The 15,261-nt window shown below is 42.8% G+C and overlaps 1 protein-coding gene across 1 annotated transcript in view; it reads left to right on the top strand.

The window, feature by feature from the left end:
* The first annotated feature begins 1,253 nt into the window (after positions 1 to 1,253).
* The window catches only part of DPT (dermatopontin), a 28,293-nt gene continuing 14,285 nt past the window's right edge, over positions 1,254 to 15,261 (top strand). Inside the window, exons 1-2 of the mRNA XM_026075919.1 lie at positions 1,254 to 1,552; positions 11,864 to 11,989. Of these exons, the coding sequence (XP_025931704.1) occupies positions 1,254 to 1,552; positions 11,864 to 11,989 (425 nt within the window). The remainder of the gene's footprint in view (positions 1,553 to 11,863; positions 11,990 to 15,261) is intronic.

The raw sequence follows: 15,261 nt of genomic DNA, 5'->3' as shown, positions 1-15,261 counted from the left end.
ATTTTTGCACATGGCCAAAATGGAGGAGAGGGATAGCAAAAAGGGTAGAAGAGAAATCTGCAGCAAGAAAAAGACCTCTGGATCCTTCAAGTTTATTTCACTGGAAGAGATTGGATCTGAATCTGGAGCCATTCCAAGGGTTACATATTTCACTAGTAACACAGCATAGGCAACATACGTGTATACGGAATATGTTACACTGACTTTGGACTCTGAATAAGGAAAGTTTAAGCACATTACTTAATAAAACATCCTCAAGTCCCATACTTTCCTACAGGATTGACATATACAGTTAAATAAAATGCACCCTTCAACACTCTCCTGAATAGGATGGTTGCCTGATAAAGAAATGGTCTGAGGATATGCTATACAAATACATTTCCAAGTGGTAAGCCAGGCTGTGAACCTGTAGCATAGCTGTTTCCCAGTTGCAGCTCCATGATAAATGTAAAGTAGTTTAAAGGGCCTTGCTCAAAAATGTTCAACGGGCGATAGTAACACACAAAGTTTTTCTCACTGTAACTTGCTTATGTGCAAGCTCTCACATAAAAATATCTGCTGAGTCCACAGTTTTACACCCAGTCATAGCAAAATCAGTTTTGTATGGAGCAAGCTGGTGCCCTGCTTCTCAGTGTGGGCTGTTTCCATGCCAAGCCAAAACATTGGATTCCGGGTCATTTGGAGCTCCACTCCCCCTGCAACCAAATCAAGCCAAAATGTCTAAAGGATTTTTTACAATGAGAGTAGTGAATTCCCCCACTTTGTCCGATTTCCATCTTTCTAGGAACTGACAGAATCATTTCATTCATATTTAAGGAAAAAGTGGCGGGGTGGGGGCATGATCACATTTTGTCGGATGTTACTAATGATGGGAAATGGCAACTTCAGAGAACTTTAATTTCAAATAAAGTAGTTTGCAAACTGAACTGCTCTCTTGAGGGCACAAGTGGGATGTCTGTGACATGCATTACAATGTATATCTTGTTCTATACAGTAGCTCTACAGCAAGGGATCATAGATGACTTGTGGTTGTGGGAAACCCTCATTCTTATGGCCTGCAGAGTTACTGTACTTGCAGAATTCCACCTTAAAAGTAATTGGATGTGTCTGTAACTCAGAGAAGGTTTGCTAAGCAATGACACATTGCACTTGGATCTGGAAGCATAACATCTGGAAGCCAAATGTTAGAGGCGATATAAAAGGGCCAGCCCAACAAACTGGTGGAGCATTTCAAAGCCAGAAGCATCGTCAATATGGACCTTGCCCTTCTCTGTGTGTTCCTGCCTTTGGTGACAGTGGTGTGGGGCCAGTATGGTGACTACTACTATGGCCCCTATAACTACGGAGATAACGATGAATGGGTCAACGTGTACCGGCAGGGCTTCAACTTCCAGTGCCCGCACGGGCAGGTGATTGTGGCTGTCAGGAGCGTTTTCAGCAAGAAGGAGGGCTCCGACAGGCTGTGGAACTACGCGTGCATGCCAGTGGCCCAGAGCCTCGGCGAGCCGACTGAGTGCTGGTGGGAAGAGATCAACAGGGCAGGAACCGAATGGTAGGATACCCCAAACCATCTGCCGGTGGTGCAGCCGCGATACCCGAGGTGTAATGCGTATGCTAATACTGTGGTGACAGCAATGCAAATGCATATTAATGCTACCATAACCATCTGCTTAGCTACCCTGAATGACTGCCTTAGGCTCATTAAAGATGCTGCATGCATGGGAGGTGATCAGAACGCTATTTGCCTTCTCTGTAGCACTTTCTTACTGGAGGGTCTCAACATGCTTTACAGATGCTGTGCTGTTTGATCACTCACAGCCTCAGCTGCAAAGTGGCTCAGTTTTGCCCTTGCCATTTTGCAAATGAGGACAATGAGGCATGAACCTTTAAGAAGGAAAGGATAAAGTCACTCCTGAAAGGCCACACATTGAATCAGTGACTAAACTGGGGAACAAACCCTCAAAGTCCTGACTCTGAACTCCTGCTTTTATCACTAGGAAAAATTTCTTCTCAGTATTGCACTGGCTTTTCTCTTTGTGTTTTGGTTGCTAAGCTTTTTGGCTCAGGTCCAGTCAAAGGCTGCTTTCTAGTCATGCTGGTATTAAGGAGCCAAAAATTCACACTCATGAGTGATGATGGTAGTGTATATATGCATGACAATGATAGAAAAAGATCATGTAAATTCCCTAATATGGTCAGTTTTGGTTGACTATAACATTCCATTTTCTATCAAGCTTAGAGGCAAAAGGTGATCACATTTTATGGCCATAATATTTTATGAAAAAACGTATGGTGTTTCACATTTAGGCAGTATATAATCCCAATATTTAGTTTTCTTCTGATTCTTTCATGAAATTTAAAACACACGTTTGGAAAACTGTATGAAATACTCCTTGGACACAGTGAAATGAATGAAGAATATTTTCAAATATTTTAAATGGTTTTGCTCCAAAATTTTGAATGTAATTTTTGTAGATTTCACATTATATGGGAACAGGTTAAAAATGAAATGTGAAGCCTCTGCTTTTTAAATGGTTCAAAATTTTGTTCTGAATTATTCATACTCTTTCATTTACCATGTCTGATGCAACTGCTAAGGAAAAAAAGATTGACCCAATACTTCATTTTGGAATAAGACTAAAAGAAAGGAGGAGGGCAGACAGGCAGAAAGAAAAGAAGACATTGTGGTAATACTGCATTACCTCTTCATTTTTCATATTACTAATGCAATTTATATTTATTGCATAATAATTTCAAATGAGACCTTTCTGTTGTTCAAAGTAAAAATATCATTCTCCTTCTGAAAACCCCTGGCAGTAATTGCTCAAGTTCACTTCTTACAAACAGGATACTGTGTAAGTCTATACAAAATGTTTTCTTCTGCTATCTGAACCATGGAGCCATATTCATCATCAGGCTCCATATGTTTAGCATGATTAGATACTCAGCATATTATCTGAATCTCATTTCTTTCATTTCTTAAAAATCTTTTCACTTTGTCCTCCTTCTTGCCTGTATTTTTACCTATTGCCTTTCTCTCAGCCCTATCTTTTCTACCACATATATTTCTTTCCAATCCCTCTTTAACGTATTATTCTGTTTAACTCTCTTTCCTAGCTTTTGGAGTTATTTTAGTTATTTTTTCCCTGTATGACCTTTGCAGTCCAACACTTTTACATCTATCTGTCTTCTCTTCGCAGAACTCTTTCCTTCTTCTTCTATTTCAATTGGAGGTGTCAAATACACCAAAGTGATTTGGGAATGGGAGCCACTTAGGAAAAAAGGTGAATGTGTGCTCTTAGTTAGCTAGGTTTTTTTGCACTTCCTAGCTAGATGTGGCTTGTTGTACTCTGCAGTTTTCTGTACCACAGGGCTGAGCAGGTTGCATCTGTGGTGCTTCACACGGGAGGCTTACTGCAAGCCAGTGCACTCCTCACTGTGCCCAAATGCTGCCGTTGGAGAACCCAGCGGGCTCATCTGGACCGCAGTGAAAGTGTGGGCCCACAGGTAGCCCACTCAGGTGGCTGAGGGCAAGATCAAGCTTCAAATTAATGCAACGGCACAGATGTAGCCTGTGGTACCTTTGACAATCCCACACCTTCTCTCTTGGCAGTATTTAAATTACTTCTCTTTGCCTGCACCTCTTTCCCTTGTCTTGTCCCTACTCCTCTCAGTGCTGTTTGGAGGCTGTCCACAGTTCTCAAGAGACATCCACAAGGATCTCAGGAGAGATCCTCAAGAGAGATCTCAAGAGAGTAGGCAGGACCACAAATACAAGTCATGATCTGTATTGCTGGTTCCTGTTTGGTCACCTCTCTTTTCCTTCTGATCTCCTGACTAACCAATCTCTTTGCGAGCAACACATTACACTCACGTCAGCTGAGACTGCACTCTGCTGGACTATCCAGCCCAGTCTCCATCCGGATATGATGGACTGTATTATTTCTTCTTCAACTCTGCCTTGCAGGGAATTTTGTCTCACCCTGCACATCACATCCGGGGAGATTCCACGGCTTGTTCTGCAAATAATCACAAAGCCACAAAGTTTTCCTTAAAATGTAACCTACAATTCCCCTGCTGTAATTGAGGCTTTTTATTCCTTGCCTTAGCTTCACTGAGTAATGGGAACAAGTACCCTACATTCTTTGCAAAGTCCCTTTAACTTATTAATAGGCAGCAGCTATGCCTTTCCCTCACCCCTGCACCCTCATGGTGCTTTCTGTTCAAGTTGAACATGTCTCCGTTCTTCTCGCCCTCCTTTGGCGGTTTTACATGGCAAAGCTTCTAAGCAAGTGCTGTTTGTATGTGCAGCTCTCCTCTGAACTCCCTCCAGTTTCTTAGGCATGTCCCAGAAACTCTAGTCTGGCAGAAATACCAAAAAATGATCTCTGACAAATGGCGTTTGTGCCATTTCACAAATCACCATTCCTAAGCGTTGTGCAGCTGCATAACAGAGACAAATCCAAGAGACGTTTCCTTAGAAAAGACAACAAACCAAGAAAAGCTTTAGAGAGAAACTGAGAAGGAATATAAGCAGAGAGAGGAAAGACTCTCCAACCCATTCTTTTCTTTGGCCATTAGCGCTAAGGGGAAAACGGCAGAACTGGCTGTGGGGAGCACAGGGAGAGTGCAGGGCAGGAGGGGGCCACTACAGAGCTGGTTTAGGTAAGTTTGCTTCCCACACTAACACTGGCTATTATATGGTCTTCTAGGATTAAGCACTTAAGATTTTGCATCTTAGGGATATGAAAAAATGATTCAACAGAAAGAGGGCAATGACACAGATCAACATTAGGCACCTAATCAAAGTGTTCCCCTTTGGAGTCAGTGGAGAGAAACAGGTACTCTAAAAAATGCCTTTGTGGACACCCCACCTCTCTCCACAAGTAGATTTGGGAAGACCAATCAGCTATGACAGTTGTTGATTAAACTGCCTAAAATTACCTACTGGCATTTCAGAATACATCTCACTGTAAGTGCTATGCTAAATAAGCACATCCCTGAAGTTAAGCATATGTGCACATGCACTACTGAAGACAGCATGTTCTTATGGTTTTGCTGAATGGACATGGGAAACCTGTGAACATGATATAACACTCACAGGGGAAATTTTGGCAAGAGATTGGATTAGGTGATCACTGGTGCCTTCTTGGCTCAATAAACCAGTGAATATGTTTAAAGTTAAGTATATGTATGAAGGTTTTGTTGAATCTGTCCCAGCCATTTTTACTCTGGTCCTAGTGACTCTCCTGAGTATTGCCCTCTTATGAGGAAGGAGAACCTGTTCCTGAACAGTTTGGAAATCCTCATGTCTGGAGCAGGGAGAAGTCTTCAGGACATCCCCAGGTTCTGAACATCCCTTCTAGCTATCTGATGTGGCAGCGTAAGGAATCATGCCTTTTCAGACAGAATAAAGCCTATGTTTTCAGCTCTAGTTGTACTGGCGGAAGTTTGACCTTTGGTAAAAATTCCACCCCCTAAGAAAAGGTAAGGTTTGAGCAATTTCTGGTGAGGCTGTGCTTCCTATCTTCGCTGGATACTATAAAGTTGTCTCTACAGACCAATCTTTGAAAGAGGTATTTAAGAAAAACTATTTTTCTTGCCTGAAAGTGATTATATCAGAGGACAGGGATTAAACAGACAAATAAACAAAAGCTTGCAAGTCAAAGACAAACAAGTTTTCTTTCCAGGAGGAATTGCTTGTTTTATACCCCTCATCACATAATATAGATGGAACCTTGCCATATCCCCACTATACTCCCAGTTATTCATAAGGTATAAAATAGAAACGTTTCTAGCAAAGTGCTAGATGCATGTTAATGCATGTTTGCTGCCTCTTTTCCTTGTTTAAACTTTTGAGAAAGTGTTTGGATGGGACTTAGAAAAAAACAGATGACTAGATTCTCCCACCCCACTCCCATTCCCACTCTCTTTTGTCTTCTCTTTATACAAACACACAGACTCAGATCCTTCAAGTAGACGCACAATCCCATTTCCCATAAGCAAGTGCAAAGACAGACTCATGAGCAAAGGAAGGAAATGTCTGTAGGAGCCTCCTGTTCAGATGTTGGCAGCACATCCCAGTACATCTGCAAAGGACTGTTTTTGTTCTGAATCTCTGACCAATCCCAAGTCTCAAATCTGAGGCTGTGCTATCCAAACCTGATAATCAAGCTGCCCTTTAAAAATGTTCCCATTTGTGCTATCTACATAAGCAAGTTAATTTTCTTCACAGTCCTACAATTATATTAAAGGGATAGTGCCACAAGGTTTTAACACAGCTGCAGTGGACTGAGCCCAGTGGGAGTATTTTCTCAGAAGAAGGATTTTTATGTGGATAGGGAGGGCTCATCAGCAACTTTCAGAGAGAAATGAATTGGAGGATTAGGATCTTGCGTTCCCTTTGGGCAGAGAGGAGAAACAAAAGTCATTGATAGTCCCTTCATGATTATCTGGGTCTTACGAGAGAAAGAAAAAGACAATGGAAGATGACAGCAAGATTGCCTTTGGCCATGTGGAAGCGCACGAACATGTGCCTCACCACCCCAGAATGGACAGTAAAGTCTCTTTGTAGAAGTGGCCGTTAGAGATCAGCATGGCCTAACCAAAAATGGCGAAGAAGTTTCCTTAGTCTGACTGTCAGTGTTTCAAGTGGCCTGAGCCAAGTGGCCTGAGCCTCTCCTCCTCACTCACCCATCACAAACTGACCTTTACATTAGCTGCCATCATGCAATGAACAATTCCACGGAGGAAGGACACCCTACAAAAATAACACAGGGCAGCAGGACGAGGCCTCCCCTCCATTACCAAAAGGAAATTAAGTCTTGGATATTGAAAATAATAGGCTTTGGTGAAGCAACACTTTTGGAAATCAATGTGCCTAACATCTCATTAAGAAATGCCTCTCCCCTTCTGGCCGTGCTCCTACACGCTGAGTGAGGTTAGGCCACCTCTCTCCACGGGCACTCCAGGAAGGACTGCAGATGATTAAGAATGCAACATAATTTCTCCTGGGCTAGTTTGTCATGTCTGACATAGCTCCATAAAATGCAGATCTGTTCTGCTCTGACAGGCCCTAGAGAGGCAGCTTTAAAGCAATTAATGATACAGTTTTTATAGAAGCCATCAACTCTATTACTAAACAGTGGGATTTTTGGAAGTGTGGAGAATGACACTGTCAGGTGACCCTGTTATAAGGAACAAATTGCCCTTAATGCAGCATGGCCTTGTGTCAGCTGAGCTGTGCATCAGACTCTGCACGTGGCATCCCCGGAGCTACCGTAAGGGCTACCTGCTTAGTCCACGTGGTATGGTTCAATGCAGGCTCAGAAAGCATTGGCCACTGCAGCTCAACTTAGGCCTGCCTGAGATGATCTGTAGCGAACAGGCTTCCTCTCTGGGTTGGGCTCAAGAGGATACACTGCTCAGGCTAATCCCTAGCAGACGTGAGGGACAGAAGGCCTGAAGGACGGGTTACAGCGCAGCACCAGCATTAGGTGGGGCACAACACCCCAGGGCACTGTCTTAACACAGAACAAAGAGGATATACAGGCATAATTGTGAAGTGACACCAAAACTGTTGCTACTGTTCAAAACACCAGCACTGCTGTAAGCAATATTATGTTGAGTCTGGCAGGCAGTTGTTGAGTCAAGGAGATATACACTTAGTCTCTGAGGCTACATCAACATTTGCAAAAAATGTGGCAAAACTGAAGTGGGTGTGTAGGGTGAAACAGTTTGTTCAGATGACCATAAAACAAATAAGCATTTTGAGTCGTTTACTTCAAACCAGCTCTAGTCTGGTCGCATGGACTAAATGCCCATCAGCGACTGGGATGCACAAGGCAAGCTGTGGAGTGCATCTTCCAGTTAAGTTTCATCCAAAAGAAATCCAGCTTGCCTGCTCCAAGATCATTCTACCTTGTGACCCAAAAATTGGTAAACAAGGATGATTTACTTTGAAAGTGCATTTCTGATCTGAAGTAAAATGCTAGCATAGATGCACCCTTTGGTGGCTCGCCATGACAGAATTCAGCTGTACAAAGGACATAACTATTAACCAGCTCAGAAGAAGATCTGGTGAAGTCCTGTGCTTTTCATAGCAATTGCAGCAGGCTGTGGAAAGTCTCAGCTACCATACCCTTTTCACTTGCTGTATACAACTCCTCCCAGACAGAATCAGGCTGTGTAGGTTACTTTATGAAACCCTGCAGTCATTTACAACAAAGCAAAAAAAAAAAAAAAGACATGACTTTTTAATCAAATAGCCAGAATTACTTTGAGTTCCAAAAAAAATAAAGCAGATGATAGCATGTACTGCAAAACACATACCTTCCTAAAAATACACAAAACCTTCAGCTTTAAGACTGTGACTGATGTACATGCAGATGTCTGCATACAGCATTATTTTCTATATGGTACCAGAGTGGTGTAAAGGACTTCTGGGGTCCCAGAGAATCATGCTCCAAAGATGGAAATGAAAGAAGGGAAGGACAACTTTCCATTCACCAGCACCTGACCCTCATCACCATGAATCTTTCAGCTCCTCCATCTACCAGACAGCTCACGTCCCCATCTCCCAGTACCAGATTCAAAGCACAGCTCTTGAGGCATCAAAGTCTGAGTCAAATAGAAGAAAACAACCTGTCCATAGCCAACTTTAAATGCACACAGTCCCAGCTGGTTTCTCATGCTCATCTACACTCACCTTCTAAAAGGTATCTTCCTCTCCTCTTAGCAATGCCAGGCTTTCAGTAGCGAGGGGAAACAGTGCCATACTTCTGAATTCTGAATTACCTTTTACAACAATACTGCTACAAACAGGGTCTGGCAAAAAAAGGCAATTTTTTGACTTGGCTATAATCAAAGGTCCTGAATTGCTGGATTTTACTCACCATACAGGTTTGCAGGATTTGCTGTGACAGGAATAGTGAATTCAAAAGAGAAGGAAAAAATTCTCACAAATTTAGGCTCGTTTTCAGATTAGTGTTCAAAGCATCTGTCTAAAAAAGTTTGGGGGGGGATGTTTGTTACCCTTGAAGAATTACTTTCTGCTTGCAGAAAAGAGGCCAGCTGGAGGAAGGAAAGAGAAGAGACTTCACATGAACTCACAAATAAGTACTCCAATTTCTGAGAGTGTCTCTCTCTTCATTTTTGGAGGGATATTTGGATTTGACTTGAAAATTAGAAAGATAAAAAGAAAAGTTAACTTGTATTCTCTCAAAGCTAAAGTATAGTACTTCAATTTCTCAAGCTAATGTAAAGTACTTCAATTTCAACATTACCTTCCTTTCACGGAACCCAACATATAGCTTGCAAACCAGATGGCAGGGCTTAATGCATATGAGACAGAGGTAGGCAGGGAGAAGCGGACATTATCTTAAAAGAATATTTCAGATTTTTCTTTGATGTTTTTAAAATAAAATGGCAATATCGCTATAAGACATGACTTATTTCTAGCTATACTCTCCATATAAGAAACTCATTTTTTAAGGAGGCTCCAAAAGTATATACTATTTTTTAAAACAAAGTTTCTATGATAGGCTCCAAACTGACTTGGGATAAAAAATAAACTTTCCAAAGTTTGGTGCACAAATATGTGTGCATGTAAACAAAGGAGTATTATATTTGCTGGATTTTATTCAATTCACTATAAAGAGAAGCGTCCACCTCTGATTTTTTTCTTAAAATGAGTCTTTCCCTCTAAGTCGGAGTGTATTAGTAGAGGTGTCAAGATAACAAAAAAACAGTTACGGGGGAAAGAGAGGAAGAAAGAAGGCAGGACTTTCCAGTTTGAATGTGAGCAGGTGAGGAGAGAAAAGGAGGAAGAAGAACCTTGCCCAAAGATACGTACGGGCAGATGCTAGTGAGCGGGGATAGGAAACTGCAGTGCAAAAGCCTCTGAGAGGAAGTGCAAGAGAAAAGTGGGAAGGAAATGCTCCTGTTATTGTAGCTATGCAAAAGAGCTAGAAAAACTCCCAGGGGCACAAGGACTTGAGCAGTGGGAATGCACATAACTGGGAAGGGGGAGAGGCAGAAGGTAGAGACACAGGTTTGTTTCTACCTTACACAGAATACAGAATACAGAAAAGTGCCCATTTTGCAACAGGTACAACCATTCCCTATATTTCTGTGTATCTACCTTCCTTCCATCAGGATAACACCAATCATCTGAAGCTATCCAATATGTTTACAGAGAGTCTTAGCCATATGTTCCTGTGGCCTACGTGCCAAAAAAACAGAGCAACTTCCTATCAAAGTCCTGCTGAAATCCTCTGAGTGCAAGCCAAACTGCCTTACTCTGTGTGATACCATAGCAACTCAGAGTCCCCACCACTGCTTAACTCTGAAGGGCCTTGAAAGCCTCTTGCAAAGCACAGCAAGGACGTGTGGCCCCAGCAATGTGGGAGATGTGGGGATGCAAATAAATGTAAATAAACTTGTCTGAACAACAGAACATTGTGGAAGAGACATACAGAAGAGAAGAGACCCGTGGTTCAAAGCTGGAAGCCTAAAGTTAGGCAGAGGAATTCATCCCTGCATGGGTCACAACTGGTCAGGTTTTCAGCTTTTGCATCAAGTGCTTGTGCCTCACACCTTGCCAGCACCACCACCTGTATGCACGAGTGAATGACTTTCCTAAAGCCAAACTCTGTTAGATGATGTGTTTCCCCTTCGGGGAATGTCAGAACCATTAAAATAAACTATGAAGTCATTTAATGAAACTAAAGCAACATTTTTGATATTTTTTAATCATAAAGTTACTTCTTTCTGAAGTGTCTCTTGGATATATCAATGTATTTAATATCACAAGGAAGGTTTGCTAGAGCTCTAGGCTGCCAGTTCTCCTTGACAAAGGAAGGGAGAAAGGACATGGAAGAAACTGATTTCCTGTAATTTTCTCCAGTGAGGAGACAATGAGGCTGGGAGGATGCTTAAATGAATGGGTGCTCCACAGCTGAGAGAATGTGCTGTCTGTTTTCATGCTCTCCTGGTCTTTTGTCTCAAAGAAGCAAGCTATCCAAACTCTGATTACTGCTTGAATTAATTTGGGTATCAGTGACCAGCTGCTTGTAGGGTGTGCAGAGAGAGAAGCATATATCGCATGCTTAGAGAATATACATATATTCTACTTGAAGGAGCTGATATATTTGTATGACATAACTCTCCAGTACACAGAAAACATGAAGAAGCAGATCTGCCTTTTGAAAATCCAGTCACAAAATTTATGAGTCATATAATTTCATAAAATCTGGGTCTCAATTTTCCTCATGTGAAAGAGTATTAGCAAATCATGATTTCTTCACAAGTTTATAATGTTTTCTGTTAAGAGTGCCTTCTCCTGCGTGGTGATTAAGAAAGAAAGAAAGAAAGAAAGAAGAGAAAAAAAAATGCTGAACTTCTCACATAAAAAGTTTTTTGTTTGTAGAGAAACTGTTAAAAAAGTGACTCCAGTGAATGCCAACTGTCCAAATACCAACAGTCAATGATAAAGGCATTAATGGACTATTTGGAAGTCAGTCTCACAACTTGTAAAAACTTGAGAACAGCAAATCAGAGCAATTTCTTTACTTTATTGGCATACTGGAATGGTTAAATGATTAAAAACAGTTTGTACAGTGTTTTGAAAATGTAAAGTGCTACATAAATGCTAAGGCATTAGTAGTTAACTACTGCTGCTTTCTTACACAAAATGATTACTCAATATATAGTAACAGAACAGTGGTTCTCTATACACAGCTAAACCCTTAACATCCTCCCTGAACCAAAATTTCTAATGTTGTTTTAGAAAGCACTTGAAACTGTCAGGGAATCTAACATCATGTTTTCCTTATCGTGTTCTGTTCTTTCTCCTTTTTCTTAGGTATCAGACCTGCTCAAACAATGGGCTGGTGGCCGGTTTCCAGAGTCAGTATTTTCCATCTGTGCTTGACCGTGAATGGCAATTTTACTGCTGCAGCTATAGCCGGAGATGCCCATATTCATGCTGGTGAGTTCAAGCAGAAACCAAACCTGTTAGTCTCTTTCCCCCAGCATTCCCGTAAATGTCATTGACTGTTTGGCCCATTAAGGGTCAGAACTTTCTTGTCTGAGAAAAGGTTAACTATGTTTTATGGGCTTAAGTTATTTCCACTCTGATGATTGGCATCTTGAGGATCCATGGCTAAGGGAAGAAAGTGTAGGCACAGGGGCACCAAATAACGCAACACAGGAGAGACATCTGAGATAGCCCTAAATGAACTGGTTTGGGTGCCAGCAGCAGCGTAGCTATGCTGGAAACTATGACAGGAATCTCCCACTTCACCCCCATTTCAAAGGGGTGATGTAGCTTCTAATACCTGATCCAGCACATTTACAGGAGTAAGAGCATCTCTGTGCTGCACTACTGTGCTGCAATAACTTACACTAGTGAACTTCCTTCCAGTTACCTCAGAAAAAACAACCTCTGGCTGAGAATTTGAGATTTTCTGTTTTATAGTGAATACGAATTGCTCCCTCTTTAAAGGCTGTTCAAAGCCCTAAGTCAAAATGAGCTACTGATCATAGTCCAGACACAACAAAGAGATGGCCTCTTCTCAACAGACTATCACAACTTGCTGGTGCTGGCAAGCTCTTAGACGCTATGGAAAAATGAGCTTCCCTGTGTCCCCAGGTGTGGTCTTTCTAAATTGAGATGGAAGCACAGTAGCGAACTGGGTAGAGAAAGCTCATATTCCTCATATCTATTCTGTGTAACAGAACTCAAGACTTCAGGCTCCACGGCTATTAATCCAGCTAGTTTCACTGGCACAAAGTATTACCTGCATAGGCTTTAAAAAAGAAGAAAAAAGGGGAGAAAATCCGTATTTGAATCTTTGTTTTCAGAATTCAGCTTTGAAGTAAACTTTCTATTGAGATGCATACAAAATGTTTACATGCCCACTGGTCTTACTGCTTGTCTGGCTGGCTACTGGCCAAACACAACAGCAGTGTCTTGCCTTGCAGGCTTCAGTATCCTTGCAGCCAGGAGGAAAAGAACTGTTGAATTTTTTCATTTTTAAAGATTTTAAATGATAGCAACTCTAAAAAAATGTTTGAATGGTCCTCTGCCCCCTTTCCAGCCCCCAATGCCTACAGATGTTCTACACATGCAGACTTATTTACACACCTGCTCCAGCTCTTCCATCTGAGGGAGACTCACTCTCTGTTTTAAGCAGTTCTTCCAATCTCTCGGACTCCTCTAATGGTGTGAATTTTCAGTGAGACGACAGAAATCATCTCTGATTTCTTTTGTTATTGTTGCCAATTCTGTTGCATTCAGACGTTGTCTTGACAACCTTGGAATGGCTTTGTCTCTCTCTTGCAAATCAGAATACAGAGTAGTGCAAATCCTAATGGAAATGTCTGGGGTTACTGATGTCTTGTGTTTCCATCCCAGCTGCACATGGATTTCTATACTGCCCCTCTGTTTCAAACAGTGATAACACTCTGTTTCTTATCCCTGAACAAGAATGCGTTATGCTGGTCAGCAGCTACCATCTTTCCATGCAGAAAAGGCTGCATTTCAAAGGCAGGTGAAGTGCTTCCCCACTTAAGTAGGGGAAAAATCTGCTCCTTTGTGGTCACATCCTTCTGGGAAAGGAGAGCTGAACATCACAGCATCAAACCTCTGCACAGATCTGACACCCAGGCTTGTGAAAAGGTTCTGGAGTGTACTAAGATTACAGGTTTATTATAAAACCTTTTTGCACCATCTACTATCACCCCCAGTCACTCCGACTGGAGCTCAGTTAGTTCTGGTCAAGCTACCAGCCTATCCTGACACTTCCATATCCTCTCTCATCCTGGACAGTCTCTCATACACCTTCTTTTTCTTGAGACCCCTGTGTGACCTGACTCTCTTAGACTGCTTCCTTACAAAGTATTTCTTCCAATTTCTTTCAAGTTTTCCTTCTGCCTGCGGAGTTAGCAAGGTAGATACAAGCCTCTCTGCATACAGTTATCCAAATTAGGATGTTACCATCTGGATGGGCAGACAACTGGATGGGTAGAAGACTGGCGGGATGATTAGGTTCAGCTGGTAGTCGTTAGTGGGTCATACTCTACCTGGATGCCATTGCGAAGTATGGAGCACCGCAGGGGTCTGTCCTGATACCTGGCCTGATTAACCTCTTTATCAATGACCTGGAGGAGGCAACAGAGCACACTCTCCCCAAGTTTGCAGATGACACCAAAATGGGAAGAAAAGTTGACATGCTCGAGGGCTGGCTGCCATTCAGAGGGACCTGGGCAAGCTGGAGAAATGGGCTGACAGGGACCTCATGAAATTCAACAAGGACAAATGCAAAGTCCTGCTTCAGGTAAGGAAGAGCCCCTGGCAACAATCCAGGCTGGGGACCGACTGACCGGGGAGCAGCTCTACTGAAGAGGACCTGGGTATCTTGGTGGCCAGCAAGCTGTGCAGGAGCCAGCAGTGGGCCCTGGCAGCAAAGAAGTTCAGCAGTGTCCTGGGCTGCATTGACAGGAGCACAGCCAGCAGGTCAAGGGGAGTGATCACACCCCTCTGCTCAGTGCATGTGAGACCACATGTTGAATTCTGTGTCCAGTTTTGGGCCCCCCAATACATGAGAAACATTGATAAACGGGAGTGAGTCCAGTGGACGGCCACTGAGACAGCCCTGGGGGCTGGAGCACTTGCGCTGTGAGGAGAAGCTGAGGGACGGGGCTTGTTCAGCCTGGAGAAGAGGTGGCTTCAGGGGCACCTAACAGCATCCCCCCAGGACCTATGTGGAGGTTACCAAGAGTATGGGGTGAGGCTCTTCACAGCAGTGCATGGTGGGAGGACAAGAGAAAACAGGCATAAGGTGAAACAAGAAGGGTTCAGACTGGATGTAAGGAAAAGCCTTTCCCCATGAGGACAGTGAGGTGGTGGAGCCGTTGCCCAGCGAGGCTGTGCAGGCTCCATCCTTGGAAGTTTTCCAGATCCGACTGGATAAAGCCTTGAGCAGCCTGGTCTGACCTCAGCTGATCCTGCTTCAAGCAGGGGGTTGGACTAGCGACCTCCCGAGGTCCCCTGCTGCCTGAGGTATCCTGTGATTCCAAACAGGACTCCTCTGCTAGAGGGCCCACATCATGCAGCTAAACACTGTCTTCTCCTCCACAACAGTGGTCTCATGCATATTGTCTGCTGGGAACAGGTCCTTTTATGTTTTATTCCCTCTACCATCCCTAGACAGCATCTGGGGGAATGCCAGTTGTTATGCTAACATCCAAACACGATCC

This window comes from Apteryx rowi, unplaced genomic scaffold (assembly GCF_003343035.1).
Source record: "Apteryx rowi isolate R43461 unplaced genomic scaffold, aptRow1 scaffold_413, whole genome shotgun sequence".
Lineage (NCBI taxonomy): Eukaryota > Metazoa > Chordata > Aves > Apterygiformes > Apterygidae > Apteryx > Apteryx rowi.
Note: the sequence above shows the minus strand (reverse complement) of the source record. Positions and strands in the feature narration are given on the sequence as shown.